The following is a 19,488-nucleotide window of genomic DNA, read 5'->3' as shown; positions in this document are numbered from 1 at the left end:
GCAGCTGAACGGAATGGACAGTGTCTTGAAAGGAGGATATAAGATAAACATCAACAAAAGCAAAACGAGGATAATGGAATGTAGTCGAATTAAGTCGGGTGGTGCTGAGGGAATTAGATTAGGAAATGAGACACTTAAAGTAGTAAAGGAGTTTTGCTATTTGGGGAGCAAAATAACTGATGATGGTTGAAGTAGATAGGATATAAAATGTAGACTGACAATGGCAAGGAATGCATTTCTGAAGAAGAGAAATTTGTTAACATCGAGTGTAGATTTAAGTGTCAGGAAGTCATTTCTGAAAGTATTTGTATGGAGTGTAGCCATGTACGGAAATGAAACATGGACGATAAATAGTTTGGACAAGAAGAGAATAGAAGCTTTTGAAATGTGGTGCTACAGAAGAATGCTGAAGATTAGGTGGGTAGATCACATAACTAGTCAGGAGGTATTGAATAGAATTGGGGAGAAGAGGAGTTTGTGGCCCAACTTGACACGAACCAGGGACTGGTTGGTAGGACATGTTGTGAGGCATCAAGGGATCACAAATTTAGCATTGGAGGGCAGCGTGGAGGGTAAAAATCGTAGAGATAGACCAAGAGATGAATACACAAAGCAGATTCAGAAGGATGTAGGTTGCAGTAGGTACTGGGAGATGAAGAAGCTTGCACAGGATAGAGTAGCATGGAGAGCTGCATCAAACCAGTCTCAGGACTGAAGACAACAACAACAACAACAACAACAACAACAACAACAACAACATACCTACTTGTAGCTACAACACAGCCTTGCAACAGTGCATAGGGATATATATGATGTGATCAAAGAGCAACAAGAAATTTTTAATTTTGTGAGCTTTTATACATCCAATTTCCAAAACCTTTTTTTTATCTTGTTGGTAGATATGTTCCTCATGTGTGTGTGTATTTTTAGCTGTTTTTAATATTTGTTTATTGTTGACACCCAAAAAGGTTGTATCTGTTTTTGAGTGCTCAGTGAATTTTTACTTTCAAAAAAGATGGCTCCAGGAACCTGTATTAAATATTGCATGAAGAATGAAATAGGGTGCAACACCACATTCAAAACGTTGACTGTGACTTATGGCACATCTTCTCTGAGTAGTACAAGAGTTTACGAGTGATGTAAATGTTTCAAAGAGGGTCAAGAAGATGTTGAAGATGAAGACCACCCTGGGCGGCACCCTAACAAATCAATTACTGATGACAACGTAGAATTGTCCTCAAGTACATTGCCCTTGTATAGACCCTCTATATACTCCTTCCACCTTTCTGCTTTCCCTTCTTTGCTTAGAACTGAGTTTCCATCTGAGCTCTTGATATTCATACAAGTGGTTCTCTTTTCTCCAAAGGTCTCTAATTTTCCTGTAGGCAGTATCTATCTTACCCCTAGTGAGATAAGCCTCTACATCCTTACATTTGTCCTCTAGCCATCCCTGCTTAGCCATTTTGCACTTCCTGTCGATCTCATTTTTGAGACATTTGTATTCCTTTTTGCCTACTTCATTTACTGCATTTTTATTGTCTGTTCCTAGATCCCACAAATTACAATGAAGTGATGACACGGGCAGTAACAAATGGTCTATCTGATCATGATGGTCATGACAACCCTAAAACTTGCCAGCAGAAAAACAACACATGGCCATTGTAGCCAAGTTAAACATATTACAACAATAAATTCTGAATGTACTTGCTTGTTCAGAAATAGTTTATGCCACGAACAATGAGAGGAAGTATACCAGGCTGACACAGTGAATGAGAAGTTCAACTCTTTCCTGAACTTATTCCTTAAACATTTTGAAGCTTCTTTCCCCCAAAGATAGATTAAAATCAAACCAGCCTGTAGTAAAAGGAAAGAGTGGCTAACTACTGGGATAAAAATATCATGTAACAAAAAGAGAGATCTGTATGTACAACAGAGGACTAGTACAGACCCAGCAGTAAAGTTACATTACAAGAAATACTGTAAAATTCTAACAAGTGTAATCAAGAAGGCCAAACAGTTGCACTATGTACAAAAAATTAGCAACTCAAACAATAAAATAAAAACCATATGGCACATCATAAAAAGTGAGACAAATAGGAACATAAAACCTGACAATAATAACCACAAAGTTGCAGCCTCAGATTTCAACAATTTTTTTCTCACTATAGCTGAAAAAAAAACAACAGTGAACCATAATAAACAGTCTCACACAGAAGCTATTGAACTACTTAACCATGTGCAAAAAACATCTAAAGTAGCACTTCATTTCAGAAGTACAACTTCTAAAGAAAGTAAAACAAAAACATAAAATTACTCAAAAATTCAGATTCCTGTGGATACGATGGCATATCAAGTAGGATTTTAAAATCATGTGCAGACTTAATCAGTTGTATATTGTGCTATTTGTGCAACCAATCTATGGAAACTGGTGTGTTCCCAGATAGATCAAAACATGCAGTAGTGATGCCAATCCACAAAAGTGGAGCAAGGGATGAAATATCCAACTATCGGCCCATCTCTTTGCTGCCAGTGTTCTCAAAGGTATTTGAGTGAATAGTGTATGATAGGATTTATAGTCACACTACAGAAAATGGCTTACTGCCTCCTACACAGTTCGGCTTTTGCAAGGGCTCCTCCACAGACAGAGCTATATTTAACGTAACAGATGAAATTTTAGATTAACTAAATTACAAAAGGTATCAAATGGGAATACTTTGTCACCTTACCAACGCATTTGATTGTGTAGATCACAACACACTCATAAAAAAGCTTCCACATTATGGCATTAAAGACAAATCTTTGACTTGGATAGACTCATACTTACAGACAAGCAAAGGGTTGTCTTAAGGGGGACAGGTACAGCATTAAAATCAGGGTGGGAAAGTATAAAGTATGGAGTCCCACAGGGCTCGATTCTTGGGCCACTAATTTTCCTAATTTACATTAATGATCTACCAATCATAATTACTAACAGAGCAAAATTAGTAATGTTTGCCAATGATACAAGTATCCTTGTAAAAGCACCCAACTTCACAATGCAGCATACAGCCATGACAGTCTCTACTCAAGACACAAATGGTTCACTGCGAATAGCCTAACCTTAAATCTTTCAAAAACCAATATGACACAGATTTGATAAAAAATAAAAAAATATAGTTCCTGAAATACTTGTTAACAATCACATAATTAATGTAACCACACATACAAAATTCCTAGGTATCCAGATAGACAGACACCGAAGATGGAAAGAACAAACTGATCAGCAGGTCAAGAAACGTAGCTCATTGTGCTTTGCACTAAGAGCTCTCCATCAATTAGTGGACAGAGAAATAATGTTGTTGTCATATTTTGCGTATTTCCATTCTGTTCTCTCCTATGGCATAATCTGCTGGGGAAATGCTGCAGATGTTGAAAAAGTATTCAGAATACAAAAACGAGCAGTGAGACTAATATGTGGGGTCCCTAATGGGGCATCTTGCAGAGGCCTCTTCAAATCTCTCAGTCAGTATATATACTCACTGATGTTGTTTGTAGCCAACAGTAGAGAATTGTTTCAGAAAAATTGTGACATCCACAACCAAGACAGGAGAAAAAATTTCACCAAGGCTCTGCAACTCTCACTAAAGTACATAGGGGAGTTACTGAGTCAGCTATAAAGGTCTTCAATAAGCTCCCTATCAATATAAAAAAGGAAATAAATAATGTACAGGTTTTCAAAAGGAAACTAAAATTATTTCTCATCAAACAAACTTTCTATAAAATGAATGGATACTTAGAGTTATGAGGTATAAGAGTGGAGGAAACTGTCTAAGAAAAGCACTCCCTTAAAGATAAAGTGTGATGTTGTTACTTGCAGTTTAACTGAAATTGTGGTGATAAAATGTAGATTTATCTATGTCATTATGAGAAAATGTGAACTCCCATGTATCCCACACTCTTGGGCATTCACTTAAACCTCTTCTTAAGGAATGCAGTTAAAATTTGTATTCAGTCCAAACCATGACATGAAGCAAATTTACCAGCTTATATATATTCGGCAGCATAAAAATATGCACTATCTCTTATTCTACTATTTTAAACAGTCATTTAAACTGTTTTTGGCATAAGGCAGCCTTTAATACTGCATTCAAATAATTGTTCTTGGTAAATAAACAAATGGCTGTGGAACTGATGTATAAATGTTCTTGTACTAGTGTATTGTATCAATTGACTTGTCCTATATTACTTGTACACTGGTTGTATAATACATAATCAACAGAACCAGATAAATAAATGAATAAAATCTCATTACTCGTAGCTCTCCTGACAGAATATAATTTTATATACCTAGAGAAAACATCAACCACAGCAAAAATATAACAACAACCATTTTTACTTTTTGGTGAACTTCCATAAAAATCCACAGCAACTACATCTCCGGTGTCATGTTTTGCATCTCACGATGACAAGTTCTGTTACTTATCTTGACTCTCTGACACCTATCACAAGTAGACACTTCTTTCCTAACATTTATAGCCATGTTATAGAAATAAACATTTTCTTGCAGCTTTTGTGTACATTTTTGAGTGCCATAGATTCCATAGCTCTCAAGTATATACTTAATCAACTTTCCAGCTTCTTCCTCTGGCCAATATAACTTTCAGTCTTCAGAATCCACATCTGTTCTCCTGAAAAGTATTCCTTTGTATACTTCATAACATATTTTGCCTAAACAATTCTTTACTGTCCTCCAGTGTGGATCACAGTTTTGGTTCCTTCTAATTTTGTTACACATTGCTCTAATAATTTTCTCATCAAGTATACCCTTCATATATCTGATTTTAAACTCTTCTGCCTCATTTTGACAAAAATTTTCATCACTTCCACCTGATGGTATCCTTGATAAAGCATGTGGAACAACATTGTCTGCACCTTTAATATATTTAATCTCATAATCAAATTGTTGTAAATACATTATCCATCTGGTAAGACTATTAGGATATAGTCTACATTCCTGTAGGTAACTTAGTGCTTTGTGGTCTGAATATACAATAACTTTATGCCCCAACAAATAGGTGCTGAATTTAGTACATGCCAAGTAAACAGCTAACAGTTCCTTTTCTGTAACCATGTAAGATTTCTCATGTTTTAACAGCATGCTACTTGCAAAGGCAATTGTGTCATATATGTTTTCCCCATTACCTTCTTTTTCCTGAAATAGTTCTGCTCCCAAAACATTATCACTACTATATGCGTGTAAACAAATTGGTAGGCTAAAGTCTGGTCTGTGTGACAAATTTTCATTATTCAGTGCTTTCCTAATGTTTTCAAATGCTTGCTGACATTCTTGGGCCTAGACCCAATTAGTATTCTTTTTAAGTAATTTGCTTAAATAGGATGCATTCAAGCTTTGTCAACACACAAATTTTCGATAAAATTCACGTAAATCATAAAAAGATTTCAGTTGCTTTCTACTGTGTAGCACTGGAAAATCTGAGATTGCTTTAATTTCATCATGATCTACCAAGATTTCTTCCCGAGTATTATGTGACCTAAGAATTTTAGTTCAGAAACAGCAAATTTACATTTTTCGAGTTTCAGAGTCACATCTCCTTGTCTAAATTTTTCACTTACCTACTTCAACAACCTCAAATGCTCTTCTCAACTCTGTTCATTTACAAAAATGTCATCCGCATAAACATCACGTTCTCCTACCAGATCTTGATCAAGTGAAGTACATAATCTAATGCACTTATAAACTCAGTTACTGGTGACATCAGACCAAAAGGTACTGCACAGTATGGGTAACATCAACCACTGTAAAGAAAGGCAGTATTGTTACATGATTCTGGAGCTAAAGATACCTGATGAAGTCCAGAAGTTAAATACAAACTAGAAATAATATGAATATCTTTCAATTCGTATAAAAGTTCATCAATGTTTTAAGAGTGATATTGTTTCTCTGTGCAAATACTTGTTCAAATGCCTAGAATTGAGAATCAATCCCTCTCCCCCATCTCTTTTAGAAACGATGACTAGTGGGTTCTTATATGGGCTAACACTTCTTTCAATGATTATCACACACTTCCATCTTACGCAACTCTTTCTCAACTGCAGCTCTGTTGGCTATAGGTATGCAATATGGCTTTATAAAAAATGGTTGATGTGGGTTTAGTTGCAAAGTACACAGAGGTCCTCTCACTCTACCTGGAATATTACTATACACATCACTATACTCCCATAACATTGGTTCCAACACTTGTTTCTGATTATCAATTAACCCTTTGCTTCTGAAATCTTAGTCTCTACGAGTTCTTTAAATTCTGCTTTATCTGCATCTAATCCTGGCATATCTTTGATTACAAATCCATTGTCTTTTAAACATTATATGCTATTTATTTTATCCTCCTTATAAGATATAGTTGACTTTATAAAAAAAAAGTACAAATACAATCTCCATCAGTTGCACTGCCTATCAACTTTTGCCCTCCCCAATCAAAACCTGCATTCACACTGACTGTCCATGTCATGCCAAGGATAAAATCTTCACAGAGATTTTGAATAATTAAACATCCTTGTGTAAAAGCTCTCCATCAGTTGTAAGAGTTATTAAAGCCTGACTTTTAACCATTTCACTGTTTCCCAGTTGCTCCTTTAATCCAGACTCAAATTACTGATAATTCTACATAGTTCTCATTATGTTTTAGGTTTTTACTTAAAGATTCAGATACTCCTGAAATTTGGCTGCCTATATCAACAAGACTCCTGGCTTTGCATGATCCTACGTTGACCTTAATGAACAGACAACAAACTTCAGTACATTTATCAGTCTTAACATCCTCATACAGATGACAGGTCATCTTCTACCCCTTCAAAACGAAAGCCCTCAAAATCATTGTTGTTCTTACCATTTTCATTGCTTTGGCACACTTTCTTTAAATTAACGCAGACAACATTATCACTATTACTGAGAATTTCATCAATCCACATACTCCTACTTGTATATCTTACATCAGCACTCTGGTAATTGTCTTTAAGTTCTTTTACAATAACATTATTAATTTTATGTCACCAGTCTGGATATAAAGTTAAATGCAGATGTATTTTATCATGATTCTAATGTTTTCATCTTTCTCAACAGCATCAATATCTAACCACATATTGTATAAAAAAGATCCATTCTCATTCATAACAAAAGGAGGTTACTGTCACTGTCATAACTGGTAACTGAATTAGTATGATCCTCTATACCTACCTGAATTAGTATGATCCTCTATGGATGCCTTCTTACTAGCAATTAAATCAAGAGTTTTGTTTGCTGTGACACTGTCATTAATGTCCCTAAATCCTTGCAGTGTCCTTGGGTATCTCTACAGCATCATAACCAATACTACAGATTTCCTTTCTAGTACCTAATGCCTCCAATTCTTCCTTAAAGCAAACAAAATACTTTTCTTTCTCATTACTATTCTCATTCTCCTCTTCAATTCATTATATTCAAAACTACCATAAACATCCTGGCTTAATCGCATCATTAATATCATTCACTGCACAAATTACCAACATCATAATTCCCTACTTCATTATTGTTTAACTACCCAGTTTCACCCGAGTTGCTGTTCATTAATACACTATTCACTTTTTTCTTACCTGGTTCTTCCAGTAGTTTCTAAATTCCAAAATCAACACAAAATCAACCACATGACAACTGACAAGTCTCTACCCAGTCATAGAATTCTGATAAATTAATTTCTTCTGTACCCTCTTTTTAAATTTTCACTGACCTTATTTCTTTATTTTTCCTTATCTGTAGAACATATTTCTTTCTTGATAGATATCATATTAACAGGATAGTACATATCTTTTAGATAGCTACTGACTGCCTCACTAAAATGTTTTTCTTGTATGTCCATATTTGCGTAATTTCTGGTTCATTTGTGATTTGTTTCATGAGTCCCTAACATGCAGGCCAACGATTGGACCCAAGCTTGCGTTTTATTTCCAGAATTAATACCCCTTCCCACTTCCTTGTGTTTCTATTATCATCTCTATTCCAATTATTACCATGTTGCTCTCCAAAATAAAAATTATTACCATTTACTCCATAATGTTCCTTCTGATGATAATTGTTACCATCGTGATTATTATGTTCTTTGATTGATTGATTGGTTTTTTTATTGGTCCAGTTTTATCATATAGCACAAATTGTACAATTGATATTGTACAGGTCAAAGATAAGTTACAATAATACATAGTATTAGCAAAATAGTAGGCAAATTGAAATTAGGTACCTATTACAGTTAATTTTGTTACATATTCAGAAATTCTCTGGCAGAATAGAAACAGTGCTTTATTAGAACTGCCTTTAGTTTAGCTTTAAATATTGGGTGAGTGGTATTTTTTATTTTTTCTGGTATCTTATTGTGTAGTATTACACCAATGTTAATAATGCTCCTCTGATATGTGGTTGTTCTGTGATATTTTTGATGTATATTTGATTCCCTTCTGGTGCTATAGTTGTGTACATTTTTGTTCTGTAGCAGTTTGCCTGTTTTCAGGAGGTAGTCCCTAGTGAACAAGATAGTTTCATAAATGAATAAACTTGGAACATTTAGAACACCAAGCTCAGTAAAATTGGATTTACAGGTCTCCATCTTTTTAAGACCACAAATTATTCTTAAAGCTCTTTCTTTGCATTCTAAAAACCTTTACACTGTGAGTTGAGTATCCCCAGAAAATGATCCCATATCGGATTAGTGAGTGGAACTGTGCATAGTATGCCTGAAGAACTGTTGTTTTGCTTGTTGTAGCCTTTAAAATTCTTAAGCCATAGCACACACATGATAGTTTTCTACACAAGTTATTTATATGTGTGTCCCACTTTGTCTTGCTGAACCCATAGACCCAAGAATTTTGTGACACATTTTCTAGGGGATCATTTTTTAATTGGGGGCTTGAATAGACAATTGATTAGTTAGAGGAATTAAATGAAAATCAACACACACAGTTTTTTCTGTATTTATAATGAGTTTTGCTGTGGACCACAAAGTTTCTGGACTGGATCCAGTGAGCAATATGCTGGTGTCATCGGCAAACCATGACCTCTCATGCAGTATGGATAAAATCAAAGGATAGTTTTTGTGTGACTCATATATTCAACTAAGTCGTCCACATAAATCAAGAAGAGTAGTGGACCTAAGATTGAGCCCTGTGGTACACCATATTTTATTGGTAATTCCCTAGAAAGAAAGGAGTTGTTTCTTGTTTTATTTATTTTGTTGAATTCATACTGAAGTGATATTTTCTGCCCGTGGTTTTTTAGGTATGAACACAACCAGCTATGTGCTACATCTCTTACTCCTCGTTTTTCTAATTTTTCAAGCAGAATGTTCTGGTCCAGGACGTCGAAGGCTTTTGACAGTTCTAGAGAAATACCTGCAGCTAATTTATGTTGATCAAGGGATTTTAACATGCAGTCTAAGAATTCGAAAATTGCTGTCTGTGTAGATTTAGACTTTCTAAAACCATGTTGTTGTACTGTAAGAGGTACATATTTATTTATGAAACTTAAAAGCTTGTTGTAGAAGAGTTTTTCTCTCCTGTTGTGATTATTACTGGGCTAGTTTTGATTACAACCTCTTTCAAAATGTGTGTAGCTATTGTAGTTGTATTTCACTGTTTTTTTTTTTTCCAAAACTCTATCTACTTTATCTACATATTTCAAAAACTGGTCTACTTTGTCATCTGGCCCATAGACTGGGCCCCACTGTACCCCAACTGGTAACCTTTTTAAAGCATCAAAAGGTTTGCTCAAATTGCTAATTTTTGCAAAACTGTTTCATGTCTTTCCCTGTAATTTTGTCCGTTGAGAAAATCACTTTTTATTCAAGTTTGTTGAGTCTCTGACCAAAATTTATCACAAAATCTTTTTTCATGGTGTGGGTTCCTGGTATCATGTCCTAGTTCATGAACTATGGGCAACGTGTGAGTGGCCAAGTAAGTGGTCCTGACAGTCGGGATACCAGTTACTTTGGAATAAGGCAGGGCATCTCGGACATATTCCAAGTCATGGCCACCTTTGTGCTCAGATGGCAAAGACTACCAAATCCACCGGTTAGTCCCTCAACCATTAGGGGTAAAACTCAATGGGACCTGGGGCAAGTAAGGCTAGCAACCTGCTTCCCTGGTACTATAAATATGATGCTGGCAACAATCAGAGCAAAATGCCTCGGACCTTTGGAGGTGACGGAGTCCCACCTCTAACTGACAAACCAGGGACTCCTAAGATACGAATGGTAACGAGATGGGGAGCTATTAATATCAATGGGGGCTACACTGGGAAGAAGGTAGAGCTGGTAGAGGCTGAAAGTAAGATGGGGTTGGACGTTTTAGCTGTTAGTTCAGGTAAGGGGTGAGAAAGAAGAGGAAGTGGGAGAATACAAGGTCTACCTGTCAGGAGTCAAAGCAGGAATAGCACAATGGGGTGTAGAGCTTTTCATCAGGAAAGAAATGGAACCCAGCGTAGTTGCAATAAGGTACGAACGACTGATGTGGATAGATTTGACAGTGTCTAGCAGGAAAATTAGGATTGTGTCAGTATATTCGCATGGTGAAGGGACAGATCAAGATAAGATGAATAGTTTTTATGACGCACTCAGTGATGTAGTTGTTAGAGTAAAGGACAAGGACAGTGTTCTGCTCATGGGTGATTTTAATGCCGGGATTGGAAATCGAACAGAAGGGTGTGAAAAGGTTATGGGTAAATCTGGAGAGGATATGGATGCCAACAGAAACGGGAAACAACTCTTGGATTTCTGTGCCAGTATGGGCTTAGTAATCACAAACTCCTTTTTTAAACATAAGAACATTCACCGGTATACTTGGGAAGGCAGGGGAACCAGATCTGTCATTGACTATATAATAACAGATCAGGAATTCAGGAAGGCTGTGAGGGACACACGTGTATTCAGGGGATTCTTTGATGACACTGATCATTATTTAATCTGTAGTGAAATTGGTTTTGTGAGGCTGAAAGTGCAGGAGGTCCATGTGTAGGAGGATAAGAGTGGAGAAACTTCAGGATAAGGAAATCAGACACAAGTACATATCAGTGATCTCAGAAAGGCACCAGTTAGTTAAATGTAGTCAATTGCAGTCACTGGAAAAGGAATGGACAAGGTACAGGGACACAGTACTAGAAGTGGCCAAAGAATGTCTTCGAACAGTAGTGTGTAAAGGTAGGATGAAGCAAACAGCTTGGTGGAAAGACACAGTTAAGGCAGCCTGTAAAAGGAAAAAGAAGGCGTATCAAAAATGGCTACATACTAGAACTCAGGTAGACAGAGAAAGTTATGTTGAAGAAAGAAACAAAGCCAAACAGATAACTACAGCATCCAAGAAGAAATCTTGGGAAGACTTTGGAAACAGGTTGGAGACCTTGGGTCAAGCTGCTGGAAAACCATTCTGGAGTGTAATTAGCAGTCTTTGAAAGGGAGGTAAGAAGGAAATGACAAGTATTTTGGACAGGTCAGGAAAACTGCTGGTGAATCCTGTTGATGCCTTGGGCAGATGGAGGGAATATTTTGAAGAGTTGCTCAATGTAGGTGAAAATACGATCAGTAATGTTTCAGATTTTGATGTACTATGGGACACGAATGATGATGGAAATAGGATCACATTTGAGGAAGTGGAGAAAATGGTCAATAGATTGCAGTGCAATAAAGTGGCTGGGGTGGATGAAATTAAGTCAGAACTCATCAAATACAGTGGAATGTCAGATCTTAATTGAAATGGCATGGGAGTCGGGACAGGTTCCATCAGACTGGAAGAAAGCAGTATTCACACCAATCTTTAAACATGGAAACAGAAAAGATTGTAACAACTACAGAGGTATCTCTTTGATCAGCGTTGTGGGTAAAATCTTCTCAGGTATTGTTGAAAGGAAAGTGCGAGTATTAGTTGAGGGCAAACTGGATGAAAATCAGTGTGGGTTTAGGCCTCTTAGAGGTTGTCAGGACCAGATCTTTAGCTTATGGCAAATAGTGGAGAAGTGTTACGAGTGGAACAGGGAATTGTATCTATGTTTTATAGATCTAGAAAAGGCATATGACCGGGTTCCTAGGAGGAAGTTATTGTCAGTTCTACGTGATTATGGAATAGGAGGCAAACTTTAGCAAGCAATTAAAGGTCTTTACATAGATAGTCAGGCAGCAGTTAGAGTTGACAGTAAATTGAGTCCATGGTTCAGAGTAGTTTCAGGGGTAAGACAAGGCTGCAACCTGTCTCCACTGTTGTTCATATTATTTATGGATCATATGTTGAAAACAATAGACTGGCTGGGTGAGATCAAGATAGGTGAACACAAAATAATCAGTCTCGCATATGCTGATGACGTAGTTGTGTTGGCAGATTCTATTGAAAGTTTGCAAAGTAATATTTCAGAGCTAGATCAGAAATGTAAGGACTATGGTATGAAGATTAGCATCTCCAAAACGAAAGTAATGTCAGTGGGAAAGAGATATAACGGATTGAGTGCCAAATAGGAGGAACAAAGCTAGAACAGGTGGACGGTTTCAAGTACTTAGGATGCATATTCTCACAGGATGACAACATAGTGAAAGAACTGGAAGCGAGGTGTAGCAAAGCTAATGCAGTGAGCGCTCAGCTACGATCTACACTCTTCTGCAAGAAGGAAGTCAGTACCAAGACTAAGTTATCTGTGCACCGTTCAATCTTTCGACCAACTTTGTTGTATGGGAGCGAAAGCTGGGTGGATTCAGGCTACCTTATCAGCAAGGTTGAGGTTACGAATATGAAAGTAACTAGGATGATTGCAGGTACTAGTAGATGGGAACAATGGCAGGAGGGTGTCCACAATGAGGAAATCAAAGAAAAACTGGGAATGAACTCTATAGATGTAGCAGTCAGGGCAAACAGGCTTAGATGGTGGGGTCATGTAACACACATGGGAGAAGCAAGGTTACCCAAGAGACTCGTGGGTTCAACAGTAGAGGGCAGGAGGAGTCGAGGTAGACCAAGGAGAAGGTACCTGGATTCGGTTAAGAATGATTTTGAAGTAATAGGCTTAACATCAGAAGAGGCACCAATGTTAGCACTGAATAGGGGATCATGGAGGAATTTTATAAGGGGGACTATGCTCCAGACTGAACGCTGAATGGCATAATCAGTCTTAAATAATGATGATGATGATGAATCCTTTTTCAAAATCTACATATGTTGTGTCATCATTAGTATACTGATATGCCCAACTTAATGCTTCACCTTCCAGAAACATCGTAACAAACTTGAATTTCATATTATCAAGTCATATTAGACACAAAGTTATCTCAGTAACGCTGCAGAAAATCTACGAGATGTAAACTACCTTCACCTCAAAAGTTTTTCACTGCAGTGGTAACAACATTGTTAACAAGATTTCTGTTAACTACATCATTAGACAATTCTTCAGCTTTTTTACACAAAGCTGAAACACTGCTTTGTAGGTTGCTAGTTTTGTTGTTACTTAATTTTACATTTTCTGTGAATTTGTTGTCTGCTGTTTTCACCTGTTCACCAAAGCTGTTTTCAACAAGTGCCAGTTTGGTTTCCACATTAGCTTCTTAAATCAAAATTTGACTATTTACATTTCTGTTGACAGTTCTTATTCCCTCATAGACTTTTTCAAAAGCCATTTTGTTTTTTGCTAACTTCAGTGATCTCATCTTTGACATTTGCAACTTCATTATTAAATTTTCACTTATTAATTTAATCATAGAACACTCCTACTAATGACCAATTTCTGTAAACTGAGTCTTATCATTTAATTGAGCTGTATTTCTATTGACACAATCAAATAAAGTTCCTATTGACTGACAGAGTTTTTTGAACTAATCATTACTCAGTTTTATTACCTGGTCTGTATTATCATTGCTCATTTTTACTAACAGTGATAGCTTGGCACTTATGTCATTATCATCATCTCATTTTAATTCATCCTTTAGTTTTTCCTGTTTTCACAAGTTCATCACTAACGTTTTCCAATTCTTGTTTCACTACACTACTTAAGTCTCCCATGTCTGTATTAGTTCCTGTTGATCAAGATTCTTCAATAACTGTCACTGTTAATACCTGTATAATGAAGCACTTCAACAAAAAAGAAAAAAATAAAGAAAATATCTCCATTGGAGATGTCGACATTGCTAATTTTTCACCTCACTTTTTATTTTTTTTCTTCCTTTTCTTCTTCTTGTTGTAAACTCTTTTTTTGCTGTTATTGTTGCTGTTTTGTAGCTGTGGTTCATATTTGGCTGATTGTTCACACAAAATTTTCACAATATCTTTTAATCTGCAAGAAGAAAACTAGTCCAACACAGCATTCTCATTTCACTTTCAGAAAATCCTGGACGATGCCACCACATTGTAACTGTCCCCACCCTCTTGTTGCCCAATGCTGAACTTAGTGGTGTTTGGAGTAAGTTAGTAATCAGGGCAACTGGTCACATTTTCACAGTTCTTGCCACACTCAGGTAGTGACACACTGCACCGAGTGACAAGGACAGTCAAATTTTAATAACCAGTTCTGTTAATAATAAAAATACTCATCTTTTTTTGTTGCTCATTGCACATCCTTACATTTGTCCTCTAGCCATCCCGGCTTAGCCATTTTGCACTTCCTGCCAATCTCATTTTTAAAACTTTTGTATTCCTTTTTGCCTGCTTCATTTACTGCATTTTTATATTTTCTCCTTTCATCAATTAAATTCAATATTTCTTTTGTCATCCAAGGATTTCTATTAGCCCTCATCTCTTTACCTACTTGATCCTCTGCTGCCTTCACTAGTTCATCCCTCAAAGCTACCCATTCTTCTTCTACTGTATTTCTTTCCCCCATTCCTGTCAATTTTTTCCTTATGCTCTCCCTGAAACTCTGTACATCCTCTGGTTTAGTCAGTTTATCCAGGCCCCATCTCCTGAAATTTCCAACTTTTTGCAGTTTCTTCAGTTTTAATCTACAGTTCATAACCAATAGATTGTGGCCAGAGTCCATATCTGCCCCTGGAACTGTCTTACAATTTAAAACCTGGTTCCTAAATCTCTGTCTTACCATTATACAATCTATCTGATACCTTCTAGTATCTCCAGGCTTCTTCCATGTATACAACCTTCTTTCATGATTCTTGAACCAAGTGTTAGCTATGATTAAGTTATGCTCTGTGCAAAATTCTACCAGGTGGCTTCCTCTTTCATTTCTTATCCTGAATCCATATTCACCTACTACATTTCCTTCTCTTCCTATTCCTACTACCGAATTCCAGTCAGCCATGACTATTAAATTTTCATCTCCCTTCACTATCTGAATAATTTCCTTTAACTCATCTTACATTTCATCAATTTCTTCATCATCTGCAGAGCTAGTTGGCATATAAACTTGTACTACTGTAGTATGCATGGGTTTCATATCTATCTTGGCCACAATAATGCGTTCACTATGCTGTTTGTAGTAGCTTACCTGGATTCCTATTTTTTTTTATTCATTATTAAACCTACTCCTGCATTACCCCTATTTGATTTTGTATTTATAACCCTGTATTCTCCTGACCAAAAGTCTTGTTCCTCCTGCCACCGAACTTCACTAATTCCCACAATATCTAACTTTAATCGATCCATTTCCCTTTTCTAACCTACCTGCCCAATTAAGGGATCTGACATTACATGCTCCAATCCATATAACATCAGTTTTCTTTCTCCTGATAACGACGTCCTCTTGAGTAGTCCCCGCCCGGAGATCCGAATGGGGGACTATTTTACCTCCGGAATATTTTACCCAATAGGGCGCCATCATCATTTAACCATACAGTAAAGCTGCATGCCCTCGGGAGAAATTACGGCTGTAGTTTCCCCTTGCTTTCAGCCGTTTGCAGTACCAGCACAGCAAGGTCATTTTGGTTAGTGTTACAAGGCCAGATCAGTCAGTCATCCAGACTGTTGCCCCCGCAACTACTGAAAAGGCTGCTGCCCCTCTTCAGGAACCACACGTTTGTCTGGCCTCTCAACAGATACCCCTCCATTGTGGTTGCACCTACGGTACGGCTATCTGTATCACTGAGGCACACAAGCCTCCCCCACCAATGGCAAGGTCTATGGTTCATGGGGGGAGGGCAAATAAATTCATTGTCATCCGAGCAAATGATATATTGTTTGTGCATTATTTATCATAAACTAAGCAGGCTAACTAGCCAAATGACATGACCAAGCCCTTGTCAAGTGTGTAACATTATAATTGTACAAAACTCCACTTAAGTTTCATGACTGATATATAATGTAAATTTCTTTCAACATGAAGATGCACATACCATCAGGTAAATAACATACAGTGGAAAGTCCAGGTAAATAACAAGAGTTTTGTGAATAACAATCTGAAAATATATTTGTGAAGTGTCCATGAACTAGTTCTTATGTTTATTATAAGATTGTTATTATCAATGCATATAACACAAAACAATTTACAGAAAATTTATCTACTGTTTAGGCATGCCATGAAACCATTCCTGGCATGATAAATGTACACATGATACCACATTCACATGATGATGTTGGATGGTTAAAAACAGTGGACCAGTATTATTATGGAAGTAAGTACTGTAATATTAAAAATAAAGCTTTATTTTAAATCAATATGGAAAAAAATAGATGCCATTGTTAATGATAACATTGAAGGCAGATGTTGTGCCCTAATCTTCCATCTCCCTTCAGATAGTTAACTTGATATATGGAAGAATATATTTGAAAAACTATGAGAAAATTAATGGAAGGAAACCATAGAAAAATGTTCATTATTTGATTAGTTTTCTGTCACAATTGCTTATAACCTTTAATTAACTTGTTTTGAATACATGCATTAATTTTTGAACCATTATCTGCATGTCTAATATTTGACTGTAACATAATCCCCTTGGAGGATGCAAAAGGCTTGTTCATACAGCAGGTCAACATAACATATGTTATGTCAATGTTACAGTCAAATATTGGAGATGCAGGCAATTGTTTGAAAATGAATGTGCATTTTCTAAACTAGTCACCATTAAAGATTACATGCAACTGTGATAGAAAACTAAATAAATTATAATTAAATTTTGTTGCTGGTCCTTTGCACTAATGCAGTGCTAGAATCTGTGTAAATATGTTTACTATAATGTGAAAGGTAAGAACAAGATAGTGGACGTGCCTAATTATTTTATGTTTGGAAATACAGGAGTATAAGTGTAATAAATGATCCACCTACCAAGAAGTGACATAACATGCTTTCTGAACAAGAAAGATGTGCTTGTTTGTGTGAATGTTTGTGTTTTTTTCTTTTCCTTTCTGAAGAAGGCTTTGGCCGAAAGTTCATTGTGTGATAGTCTTTCTGTTGTGCATTTTTCAGGGCTGAGGTGGGGAAGAAAATGAGTTCATTCTCATGCTCTACTGAACACAAATTGTTCACTATACCTGCATCACATAGATGCTCAAATTCCATTTAATAGGCATTGTTGTTTAGCTCCTTGTAGATATTTTCTTCATCTACATCTTCATAACCAGAAATTTAATTCACAATGTTGGTCAGAGAAGTAGCAGTAAAAAATTACACATTGCTATAAGGCATAGGAAACTATCATCCTATTTCTGTTCTTCCAATCTTGTCAAAAGTATTAGAGAAAGTAACTGCACACCAGATCACAACATTTATGATAAAGAATGATTTATTATAAGTAAAAAGTTTGGTTCCCAAGTGAAAAACACTCTGGATGCAGTGAATGGCTTTACTGAAAAGATATGCAAGCATTGGATCCGAGGAGAAAAGTTACACGTATCTTTCGTGAGCCTACAAAAACCTTCGACCCCATAAATCATCCCTCGCTTATTATATTGTTTGGGGAGAGAGAAATATGCATTAGTTACTGGTAAGCTGCACCAAATATTGTCTGCCCAGAAACATGTTATAATCTCTGTCAACAGCAATGAGCTTGTCGTATTGAGTTTTTTTAGTGGCTTCATTTTCAGGTTTCATGGTGAGTGCACCAGATATTTATGTTCATTCTGAGTGTGGCTGTTTTCCATGACATTATTAAATTGTATCTTTGTTTTTTCTTGTTTTGTTGTTAATGTTATGGTGTAACTTCTGGATGCATAAAGAAAGGAGCAATAAGTTATTTTTACTGCAATACACTGTATTTCACTCAGTGATTTTCTGCCATACATAATTTAAGACATCAGATTATGGGCCCAGGCATACACATACATATGGTATCTGTTTCTGTTCTGTGAATTCATTGCTTTTGGTCAGACTTTTATTCCTGTGAACCATGACGCTCAAATTCTGAAACCATTGTTTTTGTCTGGTCTATTGTGGAAAACCTTCATTTTCATTTTGAACTGAGTATTATAAGTTTGACTTACATTCAGCCTACATGAAGATGGATAAATTGAAAACATACAGTATCAAGAAATTTGACACAAAAAAATTGCCAAATGTGGAAATATCAGTTGCAAATTATTTTTCATGCTGAAAAAGTGTTTGATATCGTCAAGAGGAAACCAAGGCCAAAGAAGCTGGTGAGAGCCAAACAACTTGGGGCGACTTAAATGTGAAAGTAATGCTCAGTCTACCTACTGCAGTGGAGTTTGACCAACTGCAATCTGTTATGAAGTGCACAAATTCAGCAGACAAGTGGGCCAGACTAAAGACTATTTGTGAACAGTGATCCGCAGTTATTGAAATGGCGTTGAAGCAGAAATTTTTGATTACAGAATGTCACCAACAGACATGATCACACAACACATCAGTTACAATAGGGTGAGGTCATGCAGGTGTTCCTCATGAATGATATGATGAATAATCTCGTCCAGAGCTCGAGAAAGTCTTTCAAAATGAGTCTTTTCGTGTTCATATATGTCGGTGAAGGCGGCGGGCTGATCACAAAGTTGCTAATCAGATCCAAATGGTCATCCAAATGTCCCACCAAACACACGAAACGTGATTCTTCTGAGTCAATGCCTGTGGCGGCGAATATAGAGTTGACTAATGTGAACCATGTGTTGGGCTGCATTTTTGCAAAATTCGGCAGTTTAGGTAACCTAGTTGGTTTGGAATCCACGAGCACTGTGTGTGTAAGAGCCACAGGTGTGGGAGCAGTCAATATGACGTCTGCCGGGAGAGGGGGGGGGGGGGGGATGGGTAGGCCCAGGGGCCCGTTAACTGTTACACCCCTCAGATCGGATGTAATTGCCGTCTGATGTGTAGCAAAAGTGGGCGAGGTGCTAGGAGATGTCACTATACACTGTTCAGTTCGATCAGAAAATTGAGGCTGTGCATAGCCAGGCACGGAACCGAATCGCGGCGCGGATGATGTAGCAGCTGTGTAGTGGCACTGCTCTGAAAGTTGGTGCAAAGTTCTGAGGGGGGTTGTGCACCCCTGAGCGTGCGACGTTAGCGGTGGAATGTCCGGATCTCTTTTTCGCACTTTGTCCTGT

The 19,488-nt window shown here is 37.0% G+C and overlaps 1 protein-coding gene across 1 annotated transcript in view; it reads left to right on the top strand.

The window, feature by feature from the left end:
* The window catches only part of LOC124598929 (lysosomal alpha-mannosidase-like), a 258,417-nt gene that overhangs the window by 7,277 nt on the left and 231,652 nt on the right, over nucleotides 1-19,488 (top strand). The window contains exon 2 of the mRNA XM_047136036.1: nucleotides 16,508-16,610. Coding sequence (XP_046991992.1) covers nucleotides 16,532-16,610 — 79 coding nt within the window. The 5' untranslated portion in view covers nucleotides 16,508-16,531. The remainder of the gene's footprint in view (nucleotides 1-16,507; nucleotides 16,611-19,488) is intronic.

Source organism: Schistocerca americana, chromosome 1 (genome assembly GCF_021461395.2).
Source record: "Schistocerca americana isolate TAMUIC-IGC-003095 chromosome 1, iqSchAmer2.1, whole genome shotgun sequence".
Taxonomy (NCBI): domain Eukaryota; kingdom Metazoa; phylum Arthropoda; class Insecta; order Orthoptera; family Acrididae; genus Schistocerca; species Schistocerca americana.
The sequence above is the reverse complement of the archived record's forward strand: the minus strand, read 5'-3'. Positions and strand labels throughout refer to the sequence as shown.